At 59.9% G+C, this 27,233-nt stretch overlaps 1 protein-coding gene across 2 annotated transcripts; it reads left to right on the forward strand.

Annotated features, from left to right (window-relative positions):
- The first annotated feature begins 29 nt into the window (after window positions 1-29).
- Window positions 30-26,959, forward strand: TANGO6 (transport and golgi organization 6 homolog). 2 transcript variants are annotated; one of them, XM_063334881.1, is made up of 17 exons: window positions 30-818; window positions 1,091-1,207; window positions 2,658-2,808; window positions 3,637-3,761; window positions 4,293-4,455; window positions 5,019-5,101; window positions 8,955-9,067; window positions 10,505-10,681; window positions 11,938-12,064; window positions 12,961-13,140; window positions 16,624-16,758; window positions 18,473-18,982; window positions 19,205-19,262; window positions 21,460-21,612; window positions 24,325-24,476; window positions 25,658-25,771; window positions 26,521-26,959. In XM_063334881.1, the coding sequence occupies exons 1-17, from the start codon at window positions 33-35 to the stop codon at window positions 26,695-26,697; spliced, it is 3,321 nt and encodes a 1,106-aa protein (XP_063190951.1). In that variant the 5' UTR covers window positions 30-32; the 3' UTR covers window positions 26,698-26,959. The 2 variants fall into 2 exon arrangements, with proteins under 2 accessions (XP_063190951.1, XP_063190950.1); XM_063334880.1 differs by having other exon boundaries at window positions 3,634-3,761; window positions 26,521-26,958.
- Window positions 26,960-27,233: the final 274 nt, after the last annotated feature.

The raw sequence follows: 27,233 nt of genomic DNA on the forward strand, positions 1-27,233 counted from the left end.
CAAGATGGCGGCGGGCGGGCGGCGCCCCCGAGATGGCGGCGGGCGGTGTCGCTCCTCCCCGTCCCCCGACCTCCCCAAGATGGCGGCGGGGCGGCGCGCGCCGCCCCTCGACGGCGGGTCCCAAGATGGCGGGAAGCGCGGAGTCGGAGCTGGCTCCGGAGCCGGAGCAGGTGGTGGAGGCGCTGGAGCTGCTGCTGCGGCCGCCCGCCGGGCCCGGTGAGCGGGATGGCGGGGCCGAGCCCGGCCCGGAGAGCGCCCTACGACCGGAGACGCTGCTCAGCAACGCGGCGGCGCTGGAGGAGCGGCTGCGGCTGGTGCCGGCCTGGGCGGCGCTGCGCGGCCTGCGCCGTGCCGTGCTGTCCCGGGCCCCCGCGCTGGCCGCCGGGGCGGCGGGTGAGAGCGACCCGGGCTGGGCCATCGCCTGCGGGCTGCTGGCGCTGCTGCTGTGCCTGAAGGAGCGCCTGGCCGCCCTGGCCGCCGCTCCCCCCGCCGCCGCCTGCGGGGCCGGGGCCGCGCCGCCGCCCAGCGCCGACACGCTGAGCGTGGCGCAGGGCCGGTCGGTGGGGCGGGCGCTGCGGGCCGCCGTGGGGCTGGGCCTGGTGCCTTACCTGCCGCCGGGCGTGGGGCAGCGCCCGGGACCCCCCGCGACGCCCCCGGCGCCGCCGGCCGCCCGCGGGGCCCGGCTCCACGCCACCACCGTCGCCCTGGCTGAGCTGGCCGAGCACCCGGCGCTGGGCGGCCCGCTCCTCGCCCGCCACCTCGGCCTCCTCCTCGCCGGCCTCTGCCTGCTGGGACACGGCCCCGCCGCCCACAGTCAGGTCTGTGGGGCCCTTCTTCCCCCTACACGGTCAGTGCCGACCCCGCCAAAAACACGTCAGGGCCGCCAGCCACCTCCACGCTCCATGGCTGGGCCCGTGGCTACGCTGGGCTCCCGCTTGCTGACCCCAGTGGCAACTCCTCTCATGCCGTGCGTGTTAATCTCCATGCCAGAGAAGGGGTGGGAGCCCGGCGAGGGGATGGAGGGACACCAGCGTGCGGTCGGCACCGGTGGCTGGGCTGCCCTCGCCACTCCGGGGTTTGTTTTTTCCAGGGTGTTTCAGAAGCGGAGCGAGCGCGGTGCCGGGAGACCCTGCGGCATGTCCTGGACCGCGTCTACCAGCCGCTGGCAGTGCGGGAGCTGCTCGTCCTGCAGGGCCGGCCCAAGCAGGTACCCAGCGTCAGCGGGGCCAGCCCCAGCGTGGGGCACTGGGGGTGTGTTACCGCCCACCATGCTGGGACTGCGCGTGCCGGCGCGCTGAGGGTGCCTTTGCTGCTCTCCTGGAAGTGTTCTCACACCCTTAAAAACCAGTTTGGTGCAGCACCCCCGTCGCTGAGCGCTGTGCGGACGCATGGGTGAAGTTGCTGGGGGTGTGTGTGTCGCTCGGGCAGCAGCAGCTGCGCAGGGCTGTGTGGGGACTCGGGGACTCACATTGCGGCACGTGCCACCTGGGTTCGGCACTTCCATCAGCGGTGCCTGGCTGAGAAAAACGCCTTCTCCTCTAGAACCTGCCCCTTCCCACTTGAAGCGGTGCTGCCTCGGCACTGGCTGCTCTTCGTGGCCATGTTGAAGGCTGCCTCGTGGCAGTGCGGGGGAGACATGGGAAATCTCTTTAGCGTCGTGTTTAGAGAGTCCCTAGGGAAAGGACCACATCCCAGCTCCAAGTGGGTGCCGTGGGTGGGTGCGTTCCCACCTGCCGAGTCACAGTTTGGGGTCAGGACATGAGGAGCTGCTGGCACGCAGGCGGGATAGCCCGGGGTCCCGCTGGCTCTGTGCCGCATGCTGACCCTCGGGCTGGGATCGCACGCGATTCCCGAGCAGGCAGAAGCTGGCCGTGCCACGTGCGAGGGCTACAGAGGGTCCGTACGAGGCACTTGCGTGGGGCAGTGTTCTCGGTGTGTGCGGTGGTTCTTCCACATAAAAGCAGGGGGTCTCCTGGTTAAAACCCAAGCTGATATTTGGACAGTGTCCTTAATGACATGCTTTAACTTTTGGTCAGCCCTGAAGTGGTCAGGCAGTTGCACTAGATGATTGCTGTAGGTCCCTTCCGACTGAAAATATTCTATTTTATCCCCCCTTAGTGCGGCAGTGCCAGCCTGCCTCCTCGGGGCATCCAAGCGAGTACCTCAGCTCTAACCGCTCGCTCCGTGGGTTCGCAGCAGCCTGTGGGCAGCTCTGCTGTCTGTGCCCTCCCAGGGGAATTGCTTTGCTGGACCAGGGAGCCTGGTGCCACCTCCGCAGCCCAGCGCTCTGTGCCGGGTCCTGGCAGGGGTCACCGCTGCGAGCCCCTCACCTGCATCGAACCCCACTTGTCCCCCAAGTCCCCTGTGCACCGCTTTGGTAGTGAGGCAGTCAGAGCTGCTGCGTGACCCTCAGAGGCTTTAATTAAAGGAGGGAAGCTCTGCATGAGGGGATGCTCCTGGGAAGGCTGGCCTCTCTCATTAAGCCCTAATTCGCTTTGTGCCGCTGGATGAGGAAGTGATTTATTTAAAAGGTTTCCCCGTCCTGTGCTCCTGTCTGAAGTCCTGCAGGGCGGCGTGCAGGCTGTTTGCCTGTTAGTGAGGGTTTGCACAGGAGTGTGCAAATACGCTCCTCAGCCTGCTCCTTTGTTTCCTTTCAGAGTCCTCCCTCTCCCGTGGAAGAAACAAAGCCGGCCCTCGTGCAGGCTCCAGCGTGGCTGCGGCGCCTTTGTGGTCAGCTGCTCTCCGAGAGGCTAATGAGACCCAACGGGGTTCAGGCTGTGGTTCGGGGCATCATGGAGGGAACAGGCGGTGAGTAGGGTGCTCTGACGCTGCTCTTGGCTTCCAGGATGGCAGATTAAAAGAGACTGTGATGATGTGTCTGAGACGTTCCATCCCATGAGAGGCCCAGGAAAGACAGTGCCGTCAGAGCACTGAAATGGGAAACAGCTTTTGTCAGGCCAAGCTGAGTCTGTAACGCTCGCACACATTTTGCCTCTGACTGTGTTGAACTCCCAAATGATGAATGCCTTCCAACTGCAAATGCCTTTAGTTGAGAGTACACCGTCATGTTTGAGGTCCAGACTGAAAGCCTCCAAATTAATTTAGTCTGTTTATGCCTCCATGGGGTTGCGCCTCGTGTGTGTGTAGCACGGTTTGTTCCAAGGAGCTGTGCTGGTGCCGGTTTGGAGGGAGCCGTGCTCGGTGCTGGGCCGTGAGCAGCTGCAGGTGGAGTGAGACCCATCCTGCTCCAGGGCTCGGCAGCCTTGCTCCCCTGCTTCGTTTCCTGCCAGGGAGAGAAACTGTTGCTCCCTAAAAGCTGAATCCCACAGGTTTAAGTGCCAAAGCCTCCTCCAGCCAGTACCAACCTGATGAGACCATCCAAGCATGACCACCCTCCTCCACCTTTTGGCTCATATACCAACTTGTAGCAGTTGCTTTCCAGTATCAAAGGTCTTGGACAGTAGTTTTCCCTCTTCTGTCATTAAATTCAGGTGTCACCTGAAAGGTGCTTGCTCTGAAGAGAGTAATAAAAGCTAGAAATCCAATTTTGGGCCAGAAACATTTGGCTTCAGCCAGAAATGGCCCTGCCGTTTGCTGTCAGTCTGAGCTGATTTTGGCTTTCTGCTGGTATAGCAGGTGGCGCTGGTGCTGAAGCAGCAGCTGTGGACTGGAGAAAATGTGACACGGTTGCAAAGATCCTGGCTTCCTGCCCACAGCAGTGCCTTTCCCTGGAGGACTACTACCGACTGGTGTGTCCCCAGGTAGGTCCCTCTCTCCCCGCAGCACGCTGGCTCTGGCTGGGCACGCGGAGCCGGCTCCTGGCTTGGAGAGTGACAGTAGTGTTGTTTCTGCTTGAGCGCGGCCTGCCTGGAGCCAGAACAACGTGGAGACATTTTTCTGCTGCTCTGGCAGCGGGACGCGTTTCCACCCGACTCTTGAATTTTCCATATTTGATTGAAATGCTGGATTATGTTGCCTGATCGCACGAGCTGTTCAGCAGTGCGCTATGAGGAGCTCTGCTGAGGATCTCTTCCTTCCAGCCTTTGGCTGGGGGAATGGTGCAGGCTCTTGGTTTGAGCCCAGAAATGCCTCCTGCATTAACGTGTGCCTGGGAAGGAGACTGGCTCTTCCATATGTGGAACGTCATGCCCGATGTCCAGCAAAGCAGCACATAGGAGGCTCCTCAATCTCTGCTGTTGGCTGCAAGGAGTCGGCCTGCCCCCGACCCCCCCTGCCAAGGGGCTGCTGATCTTTGTTCCTGTATCATGGACTCATTCTGACTTTCCTTCCAGATTCTGGACTTGCTGCACATCCAGGACAAACTGACAGCGCGCCAGTTCCAGCGAGTGGCCACCACGACGGTGCTCACCATGGCGAAAGAGCACCCTCAGCTGGCAGAGAAGCACCTGCTCCAGCCCCTGTTGGCACCGCTCCTGCGGTGCTCCGAGACAGCAGGTACCGGCTGGTCTCTGCCAAGCCCCAGACTGGAGAAGGATCTGGTTTCTTGCTGATCTTTGTCTTTCCATCAGGATTTTCTCAGGGGCTGGTGCCTGGGCTGCTGAGTGTCCAAGCCCAGCTCTGTTGCTTGTGAGCCTGTCTGTGTGGCTGGGTGCACCGTATTTACTAGCACTTGAGTCAAATTACTACAGCGTGAGAGCCAAATAGTGGGGCTTCTGCCATTTGCTCTTTGGGAATCTCCCCAGTCTGACAGTCTTGTTTTGGGCTACCGGACGGAAGCAATCGGTTCCCCACGCTGACCAAGCAGCTCTCTGGGGAAGAATCCATCAAGAAGTTGTGGTCTGCTTTGATTTGCTTGTAACCTTGCAGAGTTTACAACACTGCAGTGATATTTAGCGCAGCTAACGAGGGCTCATCACTTCCCATGCTGCCTTGAGGGAGAAGAGGGAAGGCAAGAGAACTATCAAAGTGCTTTCTGGTGCTGGGCATGGTGGGGTTGCTGTTCTGCTAGAGACTCCTCAGCACATTGCGGGGCTGATATTTCTGCCCTTTGTTTTCAGAGCTAGCAGTAGAAGATTTATCAGCAGGGACCGTGCTGGTGACAGAGGCAGAGCTCGGCAGCTGTGTGGAAGATGTGCTCAAGGTATTGTGTCTGATTCGGGCCTGAGGGCAGGTGAGAAAAGTTCTCTGAGTGAGAGTTGGTTTGTGACTTTCTGAGCCGTTCAGTGTGTGTCTTAGACCATGACAAAAACCAGCGTCGCCCGCAGTCGTGATGCAGAGATGAGGCCAAGAGCTGCACGGAATAACCTTGTATGCAGCACTGCACTGGCAGGACTGCAGCTTTATGCTGGATACCAGAGGCGCTGCCTGAATCCTTTCAAGCATTCTCACCCCAAAACACTCTGAGATGGCAGTGAGCTCTTGCTGGTTGTTTTTTCCCAGTGTCTGAGCGGTGGGCTGGTAACCAGGAGTCTCCGTGGTGCTTTCATATCCTCTTTCTCCATGAGCTGCAGCAAGACTTTGAGCATTGCTAAATTTTGCAGCTTCTTACAGGACTGTTGTGTCTGGGTGTACTGTCAGAGCAGCTTCAGGACTCGGGCTGTGATTGTAGGGCAGGCAGCGTGGTGGGCAGGAGGTCTTAGTCAGGAGTACCGCTGGCTGCAGCATGTGTGGGTTCGGGTTGTCAGTCCCAGCCTGAGATGATGCCGCTCACCTTCCAGCATCAGAGTTGTGCAGCTGCTCAGAGGGAAGGACGGATCACAGGGAGTCCTGCGTGTGCTGAGTCTTCAGAGGCTACCTGAGCTCTCCTCCTGGGCTGTGGTCCAGCCCACCTTCTCTTAATGCCCCTGTGCCTCAGTTTCCTCCTTGTAGAGCATGGATAATACAGCTCATACTCAGCCCAGTGCTACCTGTGTGGGAGGGAGAACATGCTGGGAGCTGCTCTCCCTGCCTCCGAGGTCTGCAGAGGGCAGCCTGAGCCAGAGTGCTGGAGCTGGAAGCCTTTCTACAGCTCCTGCAGCATTTACCCCTGGCGGAGGGATGGGCTGCAGCCAGCTCTTGTGTCGGGCCAAAATGCTTCTGAATGAGTGACCTGGAAAAGAGGGCACTTGAGGTATCGGCAAGCGGCCGGCTGTGCTGGACTGCTCAGCCCTGCAGTCAGGGCAGCTTGGCAGGGCCCCCAGCACATCGCTGGGTGGTTGTGCAGCCGGTTGGCAGTGAGGCATTCGCAGTGGGCACTGTGAAGCGAACAGATTCAGTGTGGCTCTGAGGCTGCTCAGCCGTCCCCAGGGTGAAAAAGAGAGTGAAGGTGAGCTCAGAGGCATCACAGAGCCGCGGGGAGAGGTGGGAGAGCTGGCACGGTTATCCTGGTGGCTGCTGTTTGGAGGCACGGAGCATGTGTGGGTATGGGAAGAGGAGGGTGAGCAGCAGCTCAGCTGCAGGAGAGATGCTGTTAGTGGCTGTGTCCTCACCTCACGTGTCCCAGAAACCAGGGGGGCAGCTGGTCCCCACGGGGTGTCCCCAGTGGTTCATCTTCCCCTGATATCTCTCAGGGGGCTAAAGGCATTACAGGCTGTCTTGTCCCATCCCTAGAAGTTTTTAAGGCCAGGCTGGATGGGACTCTGAGCAACCTGATCTCGTGGGAGGTGTCCCTGCCCATGGCAGGGGGGTTGGAACGAGATGATCTTTCAGGTCCCTTCCAACCCTAACAATTCTGTGATTCTATGATTGGACAAGAAAGGTAAAATGATAATGTTAAGTAAGGAAAAATGAGCAGCCTGTTTTGCAGGGACCGTTCTGAGCTGAACCCTGTGACGAGTGGGTTTCCATGTGCATTAAGTTTAATTTTAAAACTGTGTGTGGGTAATCCTTCAGCAGCTGCTGCTGCTGGGTGTCCAGCCACCTCCTCTGCTGCCCTGCCCTCCGGAGCTGCTCTTGGCGCAGGAGGGTGCCTGGAGGTGGCAGTGGATCCTCGGAGGCAGTCTGTGTGCCCAGCTGCCGAAGCAGGAGGGATTGCTGAAGCTCAGCAGCTCTCCCAGCCCCGTTCAGGTGCTGATGGATGGGGAGGGTTCAGGACAATGGAAGGAAAGTCGGATCTCATCAAAGAAGCGCTCTGGCTTTGCCAATCAGAGCACCTTCTGTGTTAGAGGAAGTATCTTGTGTGCAGGACGGCGCAGATTTAGCACTGTCTGTGGAGTTCCTTCCTGCAAGGGGTCCCTCGCAGCAACAAGCAGGGTGTTCAGCAGTGCAGTATTGTCTCTGGCATTTGGGGGAGAGGTGGGGTGCATTCTTCTGCTCCCTATGAAGGAACAGGGCTGTTCTGTGGAAGCCGCTCTTCTGAAACCTTCCCTCATAGCTCATTTTTTCCACTGTTCCCACTAATATCACCAGTGCCGCGCTGCAGGTTTCGCTGCCTGCCCTGACAGCAGCCCAGCTTTCTGCTGCGCGTTCCAACCCAGAAGGACATCTCCAGCCCAGGAATTCAATTTTAAGAAGCTGGTGACTTGCTTACTGGCATGCCCCTAGGCAGGCTAAGCTCTTAAATGCTGTGATTGTTGTAGTATTTTGCGTAGTAATGATCTGTTGTAACTAGCTGGCAGGCAGAGACCAGTCTGGAGGGCTGCTCTGTGGCTGCCGTTGACAATGCGAGTGCTGGGGGAGTTTGGGGCGGATCCCTCCTTAATGGCATAGCGCTGGAGGCCTGACAGCAGCCAGATTAGCGACGGAGACTCCAGCCAGAGGATTTGCGGGGGTTTCTTGCCTAGCAAGTGTCATTTGATGCTGAGTGGGAAACCATCCTTGGGGCTTCATCAGGGCGGCTTTGTGTACAAAAGGTTCTGGTTAGGAAGAATGGCTCCACAGGGATTAGCACAGGAAAAAAGGTCTGTTTGCATCAATACAGCAGGGCAGAACGTTATCAGGACAATCTCCCTCCTAGCCCTCCTACCTGGGTTGTCACACTGCCTCTAGCAGGCAAAAGCTCTTTGGTCTGTCCCCAGGGCACTTCCAGCCTTGGACCAGGTGATTGCTCTCCAGCTGCGGAGGTCCGAGGTGTGGGGAGTGCTCTGGTGTGAAGGCACAGCATATTCTGAGCAGGTATTTCACCAGCTGACGCAGCTGGAAATCCCTTGGAGAATTCCCTTGGAAGGAGACAGCCTGCTAAAATGAGGACCTGAACACAACAACCCTGAGTTAAACCCTGAGTCTGGCTGGGCAAGGCTTGGTACTTAATGATTTTCTAAACTGAGTTTTCCCAGCTTTATGGCTTTGACTGAAAGCATCTTACCTGGCTTTTTGTCTTGGACAACCCCTTTCAAAGGATTCAAAAGGAAACGCGATGTCATAAGAATTCTGTGGGTGTTTTTCCTGTGCTCCGTAGGCAGCACGGTAGGACCTGTGTGTGGTAACCGTGTAGGACTGTGTTACCTGTGGTAACAGTGGCTTGCCCGGGAAGGGGGAGCTGGTTTTGTGGAGGAGGGCAGTGACAGTGATTCAGGAGGGTGCTGCTTGGGATGGGGGAGAAGAGCGGAGCCCTGCAGCCTCCTCAAAGCCCCTGCAACCCGCTTGCTCAGCTCAGCACATGTCAGCCCAGCTGCCCTGCTAGGGACTGATCTCTGTATTTGAGATTTGGCTCCAGGTGCAATATTTCCATAAAGATTTGCTAATTCGAAGGTGCCTGTTGCACCTCTCTGTAATGCAAGACCTTACCCCTAAGCAGCAGACTTCCCAAATAGCTAGCTGCATTGTTCCTGTAGCTTGGAGCCCTGATGTGGTTAGCAAATGCTAGAATAAAGATGGTACTGAAGGCTGCTTTTAATACAGAATATGGCATAATCAGGGAAAACAGGCTCCAGACTGAAAGGAACAGGGGCTGAAAACCCTCTGCCGTCCTCCCTGTCGGCAGCCGTTCTGCACAGAGACGTGCTTTCTGTCCTGTTTGCCTTCCCCCTGCTCCATGCAGGTGGTTGACTCTCCTCCCTGTGCCCTTCTCTCTGTAGGTGTATGTGGTTGGAAATGACAGCTCGAGCCTGCTGCTGGGATCCTTACAGTCAGTCCTGGGAGTGGTGTTTTCCCTCTATTCCTTCGCCAAGCAGAATGTGTCATACTTACGGTAAGGAAGGATTGTGCATGACTTCTGGGGTTTCGTCTTCTCCGTTCTGCCCACCTCCAAAGGACGTGCTCTATGTGGGCACATACAGAAGCTGAGACCAGTTTTCTCACCCTGAAGAGCTCTCATTCAAAGTAGGCAATAACCGCAGGCACAGGCACAGTACATGACCTTACTGGCAGACCTGTGCCTGAGGAAGCAGTTCTCTTGTTAGTTTTTCTCTTCCCTGAAGCCAGATGTTGGGTGTAGAGGCAAGCATGCCCGGTGGGTGCCTTGGGAGCACAGGTTAACTCTTAGTGCCCGCCTAGGAGCAGGGATTGTGGTGGTCTGTGGGTAGAGATGGTGACGCTGGGACCTGGCAGGGTGTCAGAGGGATCTGTGTAGCAGGGATTTAGAAATGGGATAAAACCTAGATAAAAACAGCTTGAGCGCTGGCTTTTGGAAATACAAGATCATTCTTCTGTGATCTGGGATCACTCTCTTCCAATACGTGCAGGACCTGCCTCTCGGCAGGTGTCCCTCGCGCTGTGCCCAGCTCCCCCACGACTGCTGTGTGATGGTAGGCACCATGTGTGTCAGTCACAGTGGCAGGGACAGTGGTCACCAGGTGCTGGCTGTCCTCTCTCCTTTCTCCTCCCAGCCTTTCCGTGGGCTGCCCTGAGTTTGGACCAGCCTAGTGAATACACTCCTGGTGGGTTTACACTTTGCTTTGGTGATACTGGCGTGTGGGTACTGGAGGCTTTCCCTCAAAGTTCTGTGTAGACACAGCCTCTGCTATTATTAAAGACATCATTAATCACTTCAAAGAGTAGTGAGTGCTGTGACAAGTTTGTAGAACAAGCCAAGTTAACACTGCTGCTGGGTGAACAGAGTCACTGCTCGCTTCTCTGTTTGCAAAGGGTTTGGCAGGGGTAACTAAAACCACAGCTGCCTGGAAGTGTTCGGGTTTCCAGACCCCTGGCACAGCGCTGCTACTCCACCTCATTAACCTGCATCTTTCCTTGGCAGGGGTTTCCGTGCCACCTTACAGTGCTCCCTGTCTCCTTCCTCCTCTTCCTTGGCACAGCTGACAGCTCTGTGCTTTGTCGTGTTGGCGTGGAACACCAGGCTGAGGCTGTGTGGAAGCGGCTGTCCTTGTACAGACATGCTGTTCAGACAGAGTGCTCCCTTCCTCGCTGGGCTGAAATCTCAAAGGACCCAGATCCTTCCATCTGGGAACGCCAGAAGGACAGGATGTGCTGCTGATCCCCTTATAAACTGACACTAACGCCTTCAGCTGCCAGAGCTGTCAGCCCAGAGCATCCCAAGGAGTTTCCGTAGCCGCTCCAGAGCACTCTTGTCTTTTCCCTCACCCCGAGATGCATGGTCCCGTTGCAGTGCTGCTGGGAGGGATGTAGCAGGCACAGCAAAGTCACCACTGTTTTCTCTCTCCTTGACCAGCTCCCCGTGCCAGGAGATCCTGCTGTGGTTCTTGGAGAAGTCGGAGCGAGAGGAGTCACTGGCCGTGCTGGAAGGCTTTGCAGGGCTGAACAGCAGCGTGAGTGCCCTCCACCCGCAGTGCCGGTTCCGTGCGGGCAGCGAGGGTGGTGCCACCATCGCAGTGGAGGAGACCATCAGGTGAGCGCTGTTGGGGCAGTGCCCGGCATGGAGGGCAGTGCCCAGGCATCATTCAGCACATAGGGCTTTTCACGGCTTGTCTGGCAGAGAGCGCCCAGGTGCACATGGGGCTGGTGTTGCCATCCCACCACGGTCTTGTCCCCCAGGAGCCCAGGTAGACCGTTGTCTGCACTGAGCTTGGGCAGGCGATGCTTCCGCACAGCCTCCGGGTTCCTCGTACACGGTGTAGAGCTCTGACTTTCAGCCCTGAAAAGCAGCACGGTGTGTCTGAGCCTTAGTGTGCCCTCTCTGTGTGCATTTCCCAAGTCCCTAGTGCTGCCTGCTGGGTGTATGGGAATGGGATGTGCTCCTTCAGTCCCAACACTCCCCAAATTCAGCTTCTGCCCTCCAGCCTGGGCCTGTCTTGTGACAGATCGCGGCTGTGTGGAGCAAGTGGAATCCCTCAGGCGCAAGTGGCACCGTTGCAGCAAGGACTCTAGTGATGCCAGTGTGGTGGAGCCAGCGACTTAGCTCCCCTCCTGCTCTTGCAGATGGTCTCTACAAGTAGAGGCAGAGCGTGGCCATGTGGGGAATAAACTGCAGCCATTAGACTCCAGCCACGCAAACTGGGACTGTTCAGCGGTGTGACATTCGGTGTAGAGAGGGGTAGCTGTTAGTTTGGCAGTACGAGCCCAGGGCAGCGCTATCGAGCGGGCAGAGCGCACAGCTCCTGCCCAGGAGTGTCCCTGGGGTGGGTGTGCTGGGAGCTGTGCGCACCCGTAACAGAACCCGGTACAAATACGCTTGTTTTGGTTTCATTTCAATCTGTTCCTGACCTGAATTAGAAGAAGGTCTGCCCCGGGTCTGCACTGGTTAAACTGGGCATACTTTAAAATTACTGTTTAACAGCCGTGGCTCTGCCAGTGTCTGTCGTACTTTTATGGCTATGACCACTGCAGAAATTAGCCAGCACTAATCCTGTTCTTTATAGGATGGCTGGACTGAACGTGTGTTTTGCGCCTGTGGTTTCTGTTGATGTTGTTCCTTTAATGAATGCAGGTTAATTAATAAACTGAGTGCGTGATCACGTAGACCAAATGATCTGAGCAATAGTTTGGCTCAGGTGCCTCCAGGCTTCAGCTTTCTGGTAATGCTGTGAAGGGAGGTTTCCAAGCGAAGGCAGAAGGGGGGATTTCGCCTTGCCATGGAGTAGTTTAGAGCCAGCCCTGGAGGGGGTGTGGGTATGTTTCTGTTGGTGACACAGTGGCCTGTTTCAGTGATGAAGATGAGGCCCTCTACCAGAAGGTTTCCTTGGAGCAGAGCCGTGTGGAGAACTTGGTGGAGCTCTTGTCTCACTGCCAGAAGAGTGGTCTAGCCGGAGACTTCTTCATCCGCTGCCTGAAGGTAAGGGCAGGCAAAGGTCTGTTTGGGGCACATCTGCAGGAACGCTGGGCCAAGCAGTCTCTGTAGCAGACAGCAAAGGGGACCGAGGATCCCCTTAGGTGCCTCAGGAGCGCTGAGCCAGGGTACGGCGTGTGGTGGAGCAGTCCTGCTGCACGTGGGGCAGGAGAGCCTGCGAGAGGGAGGCAGCCCTGGTCCCTGAAGGGGTTAACTCTCGTTCTTCCTGGGCTCTTTTGACGACAGGAGCATGTCTGAAGTTTAATGGTGTGTTTGAGGCTGTGAATAATCCCTGTTACTTCCTTGGCTCTAGTGGGGCACCTTCTCCCTTTGATCCCACTCTGAGCCCCTGCGGTTCCCTCCTGGGCTGGGCTGCGCTTTCTGTGCCCTTGCTGGCAGGTAGAGCCCTGTCCCATAGTTGTGTGGGGTTGGCAGCATCCTGAGTGTAGGGACGCTCCTGTGACACAGATGGGACACCCAGGAGCTGCGGGCAGCTCTCAGAGACCTTGATGGTACCAAGTGGAGGGTCCTGGTCACGTGAGGAAGCCAGCGTGAGCTCTGCAGAGGGGACGGGGGATCCGGGTGCCTTTGTGGGCAGCCACTGCCAAGAGCAAGGCTTCAAGCGGAGACCCAGCAAGCCTGACAGCCCAGAGCGTGGTTGGCCCTAGGAGAAGTGCTCAGTGGTGCTCTGTGTGGTGACCATGGGGACAGAGGTTTGTGAGGGTTTGGCCTGCTGACGGGCCCGCGTGTGGAATGAGAAGAGGCTGGAAGAGGGCAGGTAACTGGGAGCCCTTTGCAGCAGGGGAGAGGTGTGGGTAGCACAAACCTGCTGCACCCAGGACCACTGGCGTGGTGATTTACCTGTATTTAACCATTTCCTCCCTGTGCTTCCTTCCCGGCAGGCGCTGACTTGCGTGGCTGCGGAAGATGAGGCGTCTTCAAACTTGGCTGCAGTGCCTGGAGGGAGTCTGCTGGAGCTGGAGCAGTACCACGCTGCGCAGAGGAGGAAGCTGCTGGTCCTGCAGCTTGTAGCCACGCTGTGTGAGAGCGTCTCGGACACCGTGTTCACAGACATTGTTCAGGTTGGTCATGGCAAAGCCCCAGAGCGCGTGGCAGACCAAGCTCCGGGCTGCCAGGCTCTAAGGAGACAGTGGCTAAGAAACAGCTGGAGAAAGCTAGAGCATCCCCAGGAAAAGCAGTTTATTGATTCAGTTGCAAGTGTCTCAACAAGACACCATCCTGTGCGGTGCCAGCAGGAAGGACAGAGTCAGCTGCAGAGAGAGGAGGGAGCAGCCCAGCAGACATCTTCATGTTTGTGTCCGTGGTTGTGTATTAAAAGCCAAGAAAGTAGTCTGTGTGTTCATGAGGACTCTGACTTGCCAGCTTCTCGTCTTTATTTTGACAGACCTTTTAAGGGAGTGCTTGCTGCCTATCCAAGGTGTTGGGTTTTTGGCATGCCTTGGCAGCCACCTCGGGGAGCTGCAGTAGCTGGGCTGCCAGTGGGATGAACGTGACACGGCACTGCTGCCACGTCCCACTTGCTCCTTGTCCCCGAATAGGCCATTTGTGGCTCTTCTCTGTTTTCCGCTGCTGGGATGCGCACACTGAGTGGCATGTCCTGTCGCCAGGGTTGGCATAGCCGTGCTCATACAGTCAGCGCTTGTCCATGTCTTCATGAGTGGGCAGCTGCAAAATTTATTCAATGTCGTTTGAAGGCCAGCGGGGGCTCCTTGAACCTGGTACCAAAAATGGTTGTTAAAATATGGCACTTCCGTCCGCCCTGAGCCCACGCCGCAGCAGCGCTGAAGGAGCTCGGCAGTCCTGCGCCGTGCCAGGCTGGGAAGGTTTGGGCACCAAGGGCAGCACGGTATTCCCCAGCTGATCAATGTACTTTAACTTCCTCATCCTGCTTTGTTGTTTGTTTTTTTTGACTCGGTGACCTGGTTATGCAGTTAACTGTGGCTGCCGTGAGCAGAGCGGGTCACTGCTAGCGCAGGTTTCCTCACTTTTCTCTTCGGGACAAAGGAGTCTTTGTGTGCGCTCTGCAGTGACAGAGGGGACCCAGCCGGTGTCATTGCGGCGCCCGCCGGTGGGTGCGGCAGCCGGCACTGCTTTGTCCTAACCTGCCTCTCCATCGCACCCACCCGCGCGGGACCAGCTCCCGCTCCCTGCATCAGAAAGTCGGGATGGGAAATGGGGAAGGATTTTCCCAGGTTTCTGAGTCCAGCCGTCCAGTCTAGCATAAAAAGAAACAACCACCGAAAAAAGAATCCCAGACGAAAAAGCCGTTATACCTCCACCTGGGGGTTGTATCTCAGGGAGGGCTCCCGCGGGTGGGGACAGCCGTTGCAGGGCTGATTTTAAGCGGGTTCTGCAGCACGGGGTTCCCTCTGGGCCGTTTGCTTTTGCTGTGGGTGCTCTGGAGGGCGGCTTTGTACGTAACGGGGTTGGAGCAAGCGGGATCCCTCTTCCCAAAGCCAGACCCCAGGAATGGTGGTAGCTGTGGACGCCCTCAATTGTGCAATATATTTTATTTACCATTTCTGCCCCTCGCAACAGAGTTTCATGAGATTTACTTGATTGCCTTAATACACCAAGGATGCTCGCCGCCCGTGCAAGACAGAAACATGTCCCAATGTTTTATTTTTCAAGCATTTTTTCCCTTTGAGATTAGGATGTTTTTTCTTTCCTTCTAGATTAGGATGTTTTTAAAACTTTTTGTTTTTCTCAGTAGCTATCTACTGGTAGGTTATTTATGTATGATGTTCCTATTTTTCCTATTAAATACAATTTCAACCCATTCAGCTTGTGTGTCACTGTTTTGTGAGAACAGATGTTCCGACACTTGTTTTTACTCCCTATTATTGCCGTTTGACGGCAGTTATTTCTGAACTAATCAGCCCAGAAGGTACCCAAGCCTTTTCCGCAGCCCCTGTGAGCCTCCCTGCTCGCTGCAGTAGGGATGTGCTTAACGAAGCTGGCAGCAATCGGCTCCTCTGCTGATGAGGAAAAGCATTGCCTGCACCCAGTGCCTGTGGCCTGGAGGCTGGAAGTGTGGGGTTTGGTGCAATAGTACCTTGTTGCCCTCCTACTTTGTTTTCCAAAATGGGAAATGTCCTCTTATTTTGCAACACGCCTGTTACGGAGGATCCAGTCCCTTCCCAGCATGGCTGGGTGCCTGGGTGCCACCGCAGCTGGTGAGCTCGCCCCGAGCTGTGCGGTGCCAGTGCAGCTGGCAAAGTAACGGGGAAAATAAACTCACTAATTTCAAGCTCCGTTAGAAGCGCAGGAAGCCTGTGGGATCAAAGGGGTTGGTGCCAAGTGTTGAGAAGGCCAATGCCAGCCAGGCGCGATCATTATGGGCTTGGGGGGGGGACGGGCAGGAAACAAGTATTGTGAGAAAAATCACAAAATGTGGAGTGTGTGGTAAATGGCTGGACTCCAGTGTGGGCTGCGTGTGGGTAAATGGTGTCTGATAGCGGGGAGCCGTGGGGCAGCCGCAGGAGCTGGAGCCGTCCTGGGCAAGGGCAAGTGGCTGGGAGTGACCCTGGCCCAGGCAGGGAAGGGGCTGTGCTCTTCCCCAGAAATTGCGGGGGGTGCAGGCAGGTGTGATTTTTGTTGTAATTAAGTGTTTCTGAGCCGTGCTTGACACCGTGTCTGGCCGTCGCTGCTGTGCCGTGTGCCGGAGGGCTGCAGCCCTGGTGCCTTCCCGGAGCCGGGCTCTCTTTAGCTCTGTTGTCTCTGCACCTACTCCAATTTTCCAAGCCCACGCCTTTCTCTAGCACAATTTCCACCTTCGCTCTCGGACCCATCCCAGGTGGCTTTCCAGCTCCCATCCCGCAGCGCGGCGAGGTCGGAGCAAGGACAGGAGGCAGAGAAGGGGCTGGGCTGCCTCCCCCTCCCCCTGCAGCCCCCATGGGGGCTTCTGCTGGCGAGAGCAGCCACCGTGGTTTAACCACCGCCTTGTCCCGGGGCTGGACACCAGGCAGACGGGCAGCGTGAGCTTGCCCAGCCTGTGCTGAAGCCCGGTGCTGCGGCCGTTGATGGACTGATCTGTCTGGCACAGCCGCCGTCCCAGCCCTGCTCCCAAAATCCTCACCCACCAGTTCAGACAGCCCGGCGTGGGGCTGGGGGCTGTGACCCTGAGGAATTGGCCGCTCTGTGGTAATGCCGGAGGGGTGGGCAGCGGTTCAGGGCTCCGGCACCCCCGCGGCCACCTTGGGAGCCCTGGCTCCCTCCTGCATCCCTGCTGCATCCACAGCCGGACTTCACCAGCACCCCAGCCATTCCCCGGCTCACCTGGGCAGGGTGATGGCAAGGGAGCTGGGAAGGTACTGGGATGGGTCCGAGAGGGAAGGTCGGGGTGGTGGCAACAACAAGGAAACACGAAGAGTTCGTACAAAATTGTGCTAGAGAAAGGCTCAGGCTCAAAAAATTCAAATAGATGCAAAGAGAGACAGCGAGAGCTGAAGAGCCGCCCGGCTCTGGGGAGGCAGCGGCAGCCTTCCGGGAACGCCGTGGGGGTCTCCCCTCCTAACCGCTCTTCCCACTCTCTCCCATGGCAGGTGGAGGAGTTCGTGGCAGCCACCCTGCAGCGCGCCTGCGTCAGCCCGGCACGCGGCCCCGGCGCGGCAGCGGAGACGCAGACCCTCGCCATGGCCATGGGGCTCGTGGCCGCCATGCTCGGCGGAGCCGTCCAGGTGAGGGCGCGAAGCCGGGGTGCTCGGTGGCTGTGGGGAGGGGGGGGACCGGGCACCATCCTGCAGCCGAGGGGGGCCGCGGTCGGTGCTCTGGGGTCTGGGTGCTCCCCAGGTTGGGGGCTCTCTTTAATCCCAGAGAGTGTGTATACGTATGGATGTGTATATATATATACATATAGATATATACGTAATTTTTTCTCAGAGCAGTACCAGGGTGCTGGCCAAGGGTGCAGTCCCGGGCAGGGCACCCCTGAGAGCCCGGTTAATTAATTTATAATAAAAAAAATCTGCTTCTAAGAAGGCGCTAACAGAGCAGTGCAGTCACATACAGTGTCTTTATCAGGGAGTGCAGCGATAGGATGAGGGGGAACGGTTTTAAACCGAAAGCGGGGAGATTTAGATTAGATATTAGGAAGAAATTCTTTACTGTGAGGGTGGTGAGACACTGGAACAGGTTGCCCAGGGAAGCTGTGGCTGCCCCATCCCTGGAGGGGTTCAAGGCCAGGCTGGACGGGGCTTTCGGCAGCCTGGTCTGGTGGGAGGTGTCCCTGCCCAGGGCAGGGGGTTGCAACGAGATGATCTTTAAGGTCCCTTCCAACCTGAACCATTCTGTGATTCTGTCTTTAAATACCAGCACTACATCCCGACACGTCCAAGGGCTCCGTCTCTGGAGCGCAACAGACTTCACGGTGTGGGCTGCACCATTCTTGGAAATCCTCTATGCAAGCGGTACCTTGCTCGGGTACCCCGTTACGCGGTGTCAGCTGAACTGCCATCGGGGAGCGATCGCACGGTCGTTAGTGCGCTGCAATCGCTCCGGCTGGCACTTACATCACTGAGCTGCTGGGGTTGCTTCATCCCCAGACTCACCCAAAGGAAAATCCAACTGTTGGTGGAAAAAGATAATTTATTGTGTCATATTGCTAAATTCCTAACGTTGGGAGAAGAGTCATTATTTAGTTGAAGAAAGCTTAAAACCAGAGTCTCGCAGCTCTAATGGGCCCCCTCCCAGGGGAGCCTCTGCTCCCGCTCTGGCGTTAATGGGAGCAACTTAACAAATTGAAGCAAATTGAATGCAAAAGCTTTTGGAGGCAGCTGCAAAGCTGTTTGGATTTCAGTGGCCAAGGGTTTTTTTACATAGACGTCCACGAGCTCCCCAGAATCTCCGCTAAAGCATCACTTTTCACATCTTGCAGATTTTGCTTCTGGGATTAGCAGTTAAATGCAGGTTAGGGCAGGAACTTCTCCCCCTCCGGCGCCGCAGCCTCGGGGCATGTCGCAGCTGCCTTGCCTGGAGCTTCCTTCCAGGCTGGACCGAAGGCAAGCCTCAGGTGGCCTTGGCAGGACGGTGGGAGGGATGTCCCCAGCTCAGCCCTCAGGCTGGGCACGAGGGTCCGGCACGGACATTGCTCTCCTTTGGGCTCTTGTCCTTCCCACCTTCTCCCACGGCACCTCGGGGCTGGTGCGGTCACAGCTGGGATCAGCGCTGGAGCCACGGGGCACCGCTGTCCCCAAAAGCAGCTCACGGCACACGGAGTGGGGTGGTGTTCGTGGGGTGGGGATGGAAGGAAGCCAGCTTGGCGCTGCTGCGGGGCTACGAAATGCTCTCTGTGGCTTGTGCACCTCTGGGCTGCCTGCCTGCCTTGCCAGGAGCATCCCGGGGAGCAAACATCCCGTTACCGCTGTGCCAGCGCTGCTTCTCTTCCCCCTACAGCTGCAATCTGGTGACTTTGCCGTGCTGAAGCGGCTGGTGCCGTTGCTGGAAGAGCTCTCCCGCACCTACCCCGAGCCCCTCACCCAGGAGCTGGCCGCAGACCTGCGCATTGCCATCTGCACCCATGGAGCCTTCTCCTCCGGCACAGTGGGCGCCGCTGCCGACGGCGTGCTGGGGAAGAAGCCGGAGACAGGAGTGCAGAGCCCTGCCAGTACCCCTGGTGGAGCCCCAGGCCCAGGGGGTGGCCAGGCACCACCACAGCAGAGCCGCAGCAGCCCCTCGGCTCCCAGGGAGAGGAGCGAAGAGCAGAGTGTGAGCCACGAGGCCGTCACCGCGGGTCCCGCTCCAGCCCCGTGTGCCGACAGCCTGGCCCCGGCTGGGCTCCAGGAGCTCCTGGTGTCAGCCTACGACCCGCAGCCGCCCAGCCGGGCAGCCGCCCTGCGCCACCTCGCCAGCCTCATCACGCAGCGGGACCCAGAGGCACTTCGGCTTCAGGAGAAACTCCTCCAGGTACCAGGCTCCTGCCGTGGTCCCCGTCCTGCACCGTGGTGCAGAGCTGGGGCTGAGTGTGCCGGTGGGCTGGGGGATCATGTCATATCATCCATGTGATCGGAGCCCTCCAACCTTGCCGTCACCGCCAGCTGAAGGTGCCAGGCAGGAGGGACCGGGGCTGCTGCGTGTGCTCCCAGCTGGCGCAGGGCAGCTGCCGATGGCACTCCCCCCTCCATGCAGGTGTTCCTGGAGAACATACAGCATGAGGACGCCTTTGTCTACCTCTCCGCCATCCAAGGTGAGTGATGTCCGTCCAGGGCGAGTGCTGGTGCTTCATAGAAGGGTTTGTGCCTGGTGGGGCTTTGGGCAGTGAGAGCAAAGAACAGCGGAGCTGCGGCTGGCCGTGGGGGCTCAGCATCTCCTGCCTTCGTGCTGTTCGGTCAAGCCTGGAGCGGCATGCAGGCTCTGTGCCGCGTTCCCGAAGCCGGCAGGCTTCATCTCCCAGTTGTGCTTACTCAGTGGGTAATTAGTTCATTTACCCTCTGACTGAACTGCTGATCTGCACAGACCACAAGTGCCTCCTCAGTGGAGCCCTGGGCAGGTTCACCTTCGGGGCATCCCCCGGGAGAACACCCGGGAGCCAGTTACCGTCCCCATGCCGGGTCCGTGCCACCGGCCTGGGGCTGCGGTAGCACTCCTGGGCGCAGGCTGCGGTTTCAGTGCTGTGTGGGTATGGCCCCGGCACCCCGGTCCTGCTCTGCTGACACTTTGGCTCGCCGGTGTGTTCAGCTGAGGCTGGACGAGGAGCCGGGGCCATGGGATGTACCGGGGCTCTGCCACATCCCTCTGCTCCAGCCAAGGTGGTCAAAACCGACTGGTGCTGGCCAGCCACGTGAGAGTGGAACCACGGTGGCTTTCTCCAGGTTGGTTTCCAGATCCATCACCTCTTATGGCCTTGGAAATTGTTGCCCCCGCTGAGGGGGACAGCAGGAGCGGGCACCTACGCAGCCCCACCGCTGGTCCTGTCCATCAGGCAGGAGGTGAGGGGCAGCAGGCTGGCAGGAGAGCAGCTCTGCCTGCGCCGGGCTGCTGCTGGGGGCACCGAGTGCCACAGCACCTCACGCCACTTCCCAGGAAATCCTCAGTCCCTGCTTGCTCCAGCACGCTCGGCGCAGCCCCATGGCACCGGGCTGCCCGTTGGGGTTTGCAGGCAGGTGCCTCCGCAGCCGGCATGACGCGAGCGTCCTGTGCGCCGGCTGTGCCGGCCGGTTGTGGTGCGCCGGGTTACTTGGAAGGGAGGTGCTGTTCCCATGGCCCGAAGCGATACCGGCACCGCCGGGAGCCTCGGCTGCTGTTGGGAAGGTAACCCTCAGCATTAGCTGGAAAAGGAGCTTATCACTGTGCTTCCCTCTGCCTGTACGGTCTTGAGTGGGATGGGTTTGTCCTTGCCCCGCAGGTGAAACACAAACGCTTCAACCATCCCCGGGTGATTAATGCACCCTGTGCAGCTGCCTCCGTGTTTCGCAGCCCGGCTGCGGCTGTGATTAACCCTGACGCGGTTCCTTGCGGTGGTGACTCACAGCCTGCGCCGCGCTGGCGGTGGCACCTGCGGCGTGCGGTGCTGGCCACTGTGCCAGGCGGGCTCCCCGCCGCCCAGGTCGGGCTCCCCGCCGCAGCAGCAGGGCTTGCCCGCCAGCTGGCAGTGCTGGTGCTGGGACCAGAGCTGGCTGTCGCAGCACCGCTGGGTATCCCAGGGACGATCTCCAGCGATCGGAGGTCTGCCAAAGGAGAGGTGGCTGCCCCACCAGACGTGCCGGGGCTTGTGGAGGGTAACCCATGCCAGGCACCCTCCGATAACCGGGGAACGGGGTTGGAGGTGAAGGCAGCTGCTCCTGGAGGGCTCGACCTGACTCAGCGCTTGGCACTGCTGGGGCAGCCTCTGCCGCTCGCCCTTTCCCTGGAGAACAGCTGCCTTTCCCCATCGGAGAGGTGCCCGCTGCCCGGGCTCTGGCTCCCAGCCTGGGCCAGGCAAACCCAGGGAATTCGTGGAGCCCCAGCAAGGATAAGGACACACCAGCAGTGTCTGCCCGGTGGCAGGGATGTGGGAGCAGCGACCAGACACTGTGCCCGAGTGTCACCTGTGGTACCCGGCTGCCCCGACGCAGGGCCAGCCTGGGGCGAGCCCCGCAGTGTCCGATGGCCGGCATGCCGAGTCAACGCTCGGTCAAGCAACATTAACCAGCAGCAATTAGTGGGCACCTGCTGCCAACTGCTAAATTATTTATTTTTCAGCTTGGCACCCAGCTGGACCTGGCGCTGGTCTGCCATGGCGCTGTGGCTTTGCACAGAGGGGCTGCAGGGCTGGCGGGGTGCAGGGGGTCCCACGGGTGATGGCTGCATGAAGGACGCTGGGTCGGTTCCTCTGCCAAGCGTGGTGGCACGTGCCATCCTCGAGCCTGGCCCTGACCCACGCTTTCCTCTCGCTCTCCCCCCAGGCGTTGCCCTGCTCTCCAGCGAGTATCCAGAGCGGATCCTGCCTGTCCTGCTGGCACGGTACGGGTGCCCGGTGCGGGGCACGGAGGACACCACGGCCACCATCACCAGGATGAAGCTGGGCGAGGTGCTGATGCGTGTCACCCGGGCACTGGGTGAGTCTGCAGCCGCGTCCATGGGCACGGCAGTGCTGGCCCCTGCCAGCAGCCATGGCACTACTCGCCCCTCACTGCTCTCTGCCATGCAGCCAGGCCCGGGGGGCGAAGCCATCGGGGGCTTCTTGTTGTCCGGAGGTGAGAACCAGCTCCCACAGCCCTACCGCGGGGGGCTGGAAGCCGAAGGGCAGCTGGTTTGCCGGTGGGCAGGAGCAGGGCGGTGGATCCTGCTGGCAGCCCACCGTCCCCTCGGCTGGCAGTGCTGGGCTCAGAGGCTGCCGGGAAGCGCCTGGACACGCAGGGCTGAGGGGGAAAAGCTGGATGAGGTCTTTCCGGCAGCTGTTGTTGGGACACGTCCTAAAACGCCTCCTCTTTCTCCCCGGCAGAGGCCAGGCCAGCAAGAGCATGTGGCCACAGCCAGGGAAGGTGGCAGCTGGTGTCCCTGCTGCCCGGGCAGCCAGGTGGAGGTCCCCGGTCACCGGCCGGGCACTTTGTTCCCCGGGTTGGCTGTGACAGAAGTTGCCTGGCCTGATGGAGCTCTCCTCCAGGGCACAGCCACCACCGCAGAGTCCCCTGGCCATGGTGGCATCCCTGAGCTCTGCTGGCTGCGGGTGTTCCACCGGGACCAGCGCCGCTCCCCTGCCCTGCTGCCGGGATGGGGATGGAACATCCCACGGGCCAGCACCCCCATCTCCTCCCCATGGAGCTCCAGCGAGCGGTGTGAGTGGCAGCAGAGCCTCTCGGTCTCTGAAGGCCCCTGGGCGATGTCCGTGTGTCCATCCCTTGCCTTGCCCGGCGCTGGGTTTCCCTCGGCAGCTGCCCGCAGCACGGCTGGCAGCAGGACAGTGGGCACGGCCTCCGCCGCGGCTCTCCCCCCTCCCCACGGTGCCTCTGCCGCGGGCAGCAACTCCGGCGCGTCCTGGCTCGCCTGCGTATTTATAGAACAAATCGCATGAAGTTGTTATTGTTGCAAAGCTTCAGGATTCAAGAGCAAGGATTTATCCGGCGCTTCCAGAAACGCTCTGCTCTGTGCAGCAGCGCTGCTGCGGTTCGCAGCTCTCCTGCGGCTGCCTGGGGACGGCTGTGCCTCCCTCCTGCTCTGCCCCTGTCCCCGTCCCTGCCCACCATCCCTCTGGAGTGGCTTTTTTCCCATCCAGGAGGGGATTTTGCAGCGGGCACCCATTGCCCAGCAGACGTCTGGCATGGGCAGCGTGGCTGGAAGCGCGTGGCAGCCCCGTCCCAAGCGCGTGGTGCCCTTCCTCTGCCTCCAGCAACACGGGGCCAAGCGCCGCACGAGGGTTCATGGAGACCTTGCACCAACCCTGTTAGCTTTCACTGCAGACCCGCTAAATCTGCTCCAGGTGCGCCACAGCCGACCTTTTTCCTCCTCCGTCAGGGAGCATGTGCATTACTCTCTGCAGAAGGGGGAATGCTCCGTGCTCCTTCTGTGGCCGTCCGGCATGAGGCCAGTGTGCCCTTGGATGCTCAGACCATCCAGAGCTGGTCAGACTGCCATAATCCCAACTCCTGATGGTGCAAGCATGGAGCAGGCTGCGTTCCCCCAGAAGCATGGCTGGCCTTGGCATCATGGTGCCGCCCCAAGCTCTCCTGCCCTGTGCCATGCAGGATCCATCCCTGCCCCTCCAAGCACGTGATCCGTTGGTTTCAGGGTTGGCCATGCAGGAACAGTGAAGCTACGATGGGACAGTCCTACAGAAGGATGTGTCTGCCTGCCGCCTTCCCTGTTCCTGCCCAGCCCTTGGCCATCGCATCAGTACTTCCCCTCCTTGCGCTCAGCCGGTGCTGCCAGGCTGTCGGCGTGCCGGCGGTGCAGGGACTGGCCCGTCCCCAGCCCCTCGCAGCAGTGGCCCCAAGCCCCCGCACGCAGGGTGATGGGGTCCCACCACTGCCCACGGGGCTTATTCCCGTCCCTGCATCCCGGAGCATCCTGGGGCATCCCCGCACATCCCACTGTCTCCATCGGTTGCAGAATGGGGTCCGAGGGGTTTACAGGGCTTGGGAGAGCCGGGAAGCCACCAAGCTGGTGGGCCAGGTAGCCTGGCAGAGCTTCCTCCTTTCCTCAGTTCCTCCCAGGCGAGTGCTTCCCCACGCTCCCCTCGGCCGGAGCAGCCCCTGCCCGGTGGGAGCTGTGTCCGCACCGTGGGACGCGTGACCGCCGTCCTGGGGCACCTCTTGTGCTGGGTGATTGTGGATGCCGGTCACGGGCTCGGCACGCCGACCTCTAATTAGGCGGCTCACACATCCGCGGGCGCCTGTGTGTGCTAATTGGAGTGTGGGGGGGGGTTGTGCAGCTGAATTACGTGAGAATTTGGGCTTCGCGCTTCGTTTCTGTGTGCTTTATCTGCGGTCACCTCTGAACGGCCCCGCGGGAGCCGGGAGGGGGACGACGTGTGATGCACCAAATGGCCCCAGACAAAGGTCTTTTCCGTGGGGTGTGTGCTGTCAGGGTTTGCCGGCGCCTGGGGGACTGCGCCGCGGTGTCCTCATCCCTGGCATCACGGCGAGTCCCTGCCGAGGGTCTGTGTGTGCCAGCTCCCCGCACCGGGGAGCCGTGCTCCAGATGTTGCATCCAGCTGTTCTCTGGTGCTGCAAGGGGGTGATCCAGCTGCTCCCGATATCGCCGGGGCTTTGGCAGGAAGGCGCTGTGGGGTTTTCCTTGCCCGTGACGTGCCGCTCTGCTCTCTCTTGCAGGGGACGTGGTGTTCAAGCACCGGGAGCCGCTGGTCCAGGCCTTCCTGCGGGGCGCGCGGGACCCCGACAGCACGCTGCGGGCCAGCAGCCTCTCCAACCTGGGCGAGCTCTGCCAGCGCCTTGGCTTTCAGCTGGGCTCCATCGTCCATGAGGTATCGGCTCCATCCCGGCACTGCCGGCCCCTTCCCTGGGTCCCTGCCTGGGGAGCATGGGGCCATGGCTCATTAAGAGGGCGGTTCGTTAGCAGCTGGCAGTGCTGGGGTGCTGAGCGCTTGCTGCTGGGGACACAACAGCCTGGGGGGGTTCTGTAAAGGACACGAGTGATATTTGCTGATATTGCAGGGTGTAAAAGTCATTGGACCTGAAGCAAAACGCTCAGGAAATTATAGCCCTGATTTTTAGGGCTAAAAGCTTTATTATCAGCTAACAATGTGGCTTGTGCAGGGAAGCGATAGCCCAAGGAAATGCGGCGGTGCCTGCTCCACCCATGGAACTCAGTGCAGGAGACCTGGGGGCACACTTAGTACCTGCCAGAGTCACCTCCTCCCACTTAATGAGACCTCGTTACCCTTCCCATTATCACGTTGCAACTGATGTGCAGCTGATGGCTGGCAGGGCTGCCCGGCCCTTGCCCCGGCTGCGGGCTCCTGGCGAGATACGGCTGCCAGAGCCGTGGTCCCAGTGGGATGAACCTGGCTCTCGGAGGTCTTCTCCTCGGAGGTTGGAGGGGGGCTTGCTGGGAGGTGCTGGCATCACGGTCCGGCAGCCCTCGTGCCGGTGGGTCTGTGCCCCCATGGGAGCCGGAGCTTCGGCCTCTGGTGCCTCCCGGAGCTGGAGGGAGGTCAGGAGACATCAGGGATGCAGCGCTCGGGCTTTCTCCCCGGTCCCCGCTCGCAGCCGCTCGGCATCGGTACCGGCAGCGTTTGATGAGATGCCAATGCACCACACGCAGCTATTTCGGGAACACGCTAGCTCTGCTAATTCTCCCGGCTGTCACTGCCGGGCGTTTAATTAGGTTCCTTCGACTCTGCCTGCTTTTTATAAAGCTTTCTAAGGCATCTGCATGCCGCGCAGCACCTGCGAGAGGGAGGGCTGCTCAGTGCCCTGCGCCCCACAAAAAGCTGATCCCCTCCAAGCTGGGTGCCGGCAGGGGAACGCACGGCTGCCCCAGGCTGGGCGCAGGGGTCCCATCCTCATCCTCCAGCTCCAGGCCACCGAGGGACATCCTCACCACCCCAGGGGAGTCCCGAAGGTGGGGCCGTGGCCAGCTGCTCTGCCAGGTCCCCCCGTGTCCCCTTGCCCCTGCTGATGGCCCCCTGCCCTGTCCCCACAGGTCACCTCCTGCTTGACAGCCATAGCCAAGACGGACCCTGAGGCGGAGGTGCGAAGAGCTGCCGTGCACGTGGTGGTGGTGCTGCTGCGGGGACTCAGCGAGAAGGCCACCGAGGTGGGTCACCTCCCCGCTTGTCCCCCAGGCAGCGGAAGCCTCCGCCAGGCTCCTGGACATCCACCCAGCACCAGTACGGTGCACCTCGGGCATGGCCCCTACCCCCGCAGGGCTCATTCCCAGGCAGCTTCCAGGGAAAATCCCGAGAGAATGGGACCTCCAGCTTGTCCCTCCCCCCTGCAGGGCTCCTTCAGCACCCGATCCTTCGTGGGGTAGAGGGGACTTCGTGGGGGTGTCCCTCTGAGCTGCTTGGCTGTGCCACAGGGCAGTGCTGTGCTTCAGGGCAGTGCCAGCTCTTGGGAGCCGTGGGAGTTGTTCATCGCTGATTTGACTTGGAAATGCCCGGTTTTTCCACTGGCCATGTCCTCCCTCCCCGATTCCCAGCAATGAGCGTGTTGGGACTCAGCTCCCATGGAGGAAACAGCCAGTTCCCCACGGGAATCCCTGCAGCAGGGATCTCGGCGTCCCCTCGTGCCCCCGTGCCGGAGGGATGCCGCGATGAGCCGCTGTGCCGGACAGCACTGCTGGCGTGTGAGGAAACTGAGTCACGGGAGGGCTGGGGCTCACGCCTGGGGCAGGAGGAGGGTGGTGGTGGTGGTGGTGGTGCCGCCGTGTCCTGGCACCGGCAGCGTCGGTGGAAGGGGCAGCATCATGCCTGCTGGGGCATGCCGAGGGTTGCGTTTCGGGTTGTTGCGGGTGCGGGTGAGACGCCGGCGGGTGCTGACGATTCTCCTGCCCGCTCTGCCCAGGTGCTGCAGGATGTCCTGCGGGACCTCTACCGCCTGCTGAAGCACGTGGTGGTGGCCGAGCCCGACGGCGCGACAGTGCTGCATGCCCAGCTGGCTCTGGAGGAGCTGGACGCGGTGATGAGGAGGGTCCTCTTCCCCCCGCAGACGCTGGAGAAGAAGATCGTGGTGCTGCCATAGCGGCACGAGGCCACAGAAACGAACTCTTTGGTCCAGCATCTGGACCAAGCGGCTCCCTGAGGGGAAGGGTTTGCTGAGCCCTCGGGACGCTGCTGGCAGGTGCCAGCCAGGGAGGAAACTGCAGGCTGGGGAGGGCGGGCAGCCGCCGCTGGGCTCCCCACAGCCAGGGCAGCGAGGGCTTGTTTGCAGGGGATTAAACCGAGACATGCTCAGCCCTGTGTCAGTCACATCGCTGGGAGCCACGCAAAGCCCCCGGGTGCCGTCCTGGCCCATGGCTTGGCTGTGCTCGCCCTCGCACGCTTGGGGTGGCAGCAGTGGCACAGGCCCTGGCGAGCCCCTGGGTCCCCCGGGAGGGTGGGCATCATCCCCCAGGGACAGCCCTGGGCTGGGGGAGCAGCTGATGGGGCCGGCGCTTCGGGCTCCCCTGTGGCCAAACAGCACCATGTGCCATGGCTGCCCCTGAGGGGAGCCAGGGGGGAGCTCTGCTCTCTGACCCCCCAGTGTGGGCAGCCGCGCACCCCAGGAGCTGGCAGGCA

This window comes from Chroicocephalus ridibundus, chromosome 4 (assembly GCF_963924245.1).
Source record: "Chroicocephalus ridibundus chromosome 4, bChrRid1.1, whole genome shotgun sequence".
Taxonomy (NCBI): Eukaryota; Metazoa; Chordata; class Aves; order Charadriiformes; family Laridae; genus Chroicocephalus; species Chroicocephalus ridibundus.

Excerpts from the sequence above, each read along its gene's own strand:
- TANGO6 (XM_063334880.1), top strand. The coding sequence starts at position 33 with ATGGCGGCGGGCGGTGTCGCTCCTCCCCGTCCCCCGACCTCCCCAAGA. Across the intron at positions 3,762-4,292 it reads ACCGACTGGTGTGTCCCCAG|ATTCTGGACTTGCTGCACAT; the intron begins GTAGGTCCCTCT and ends CTTTCCTTCCAG. Across the intron at positions 4,456-5,018 it reads GCGGTGCTCCGAGACAGCAG|AGCTAGCAGTAGAAGATTTA; the intron begins GTACCGGCTGGT and ends CTTTGTTTTCAG.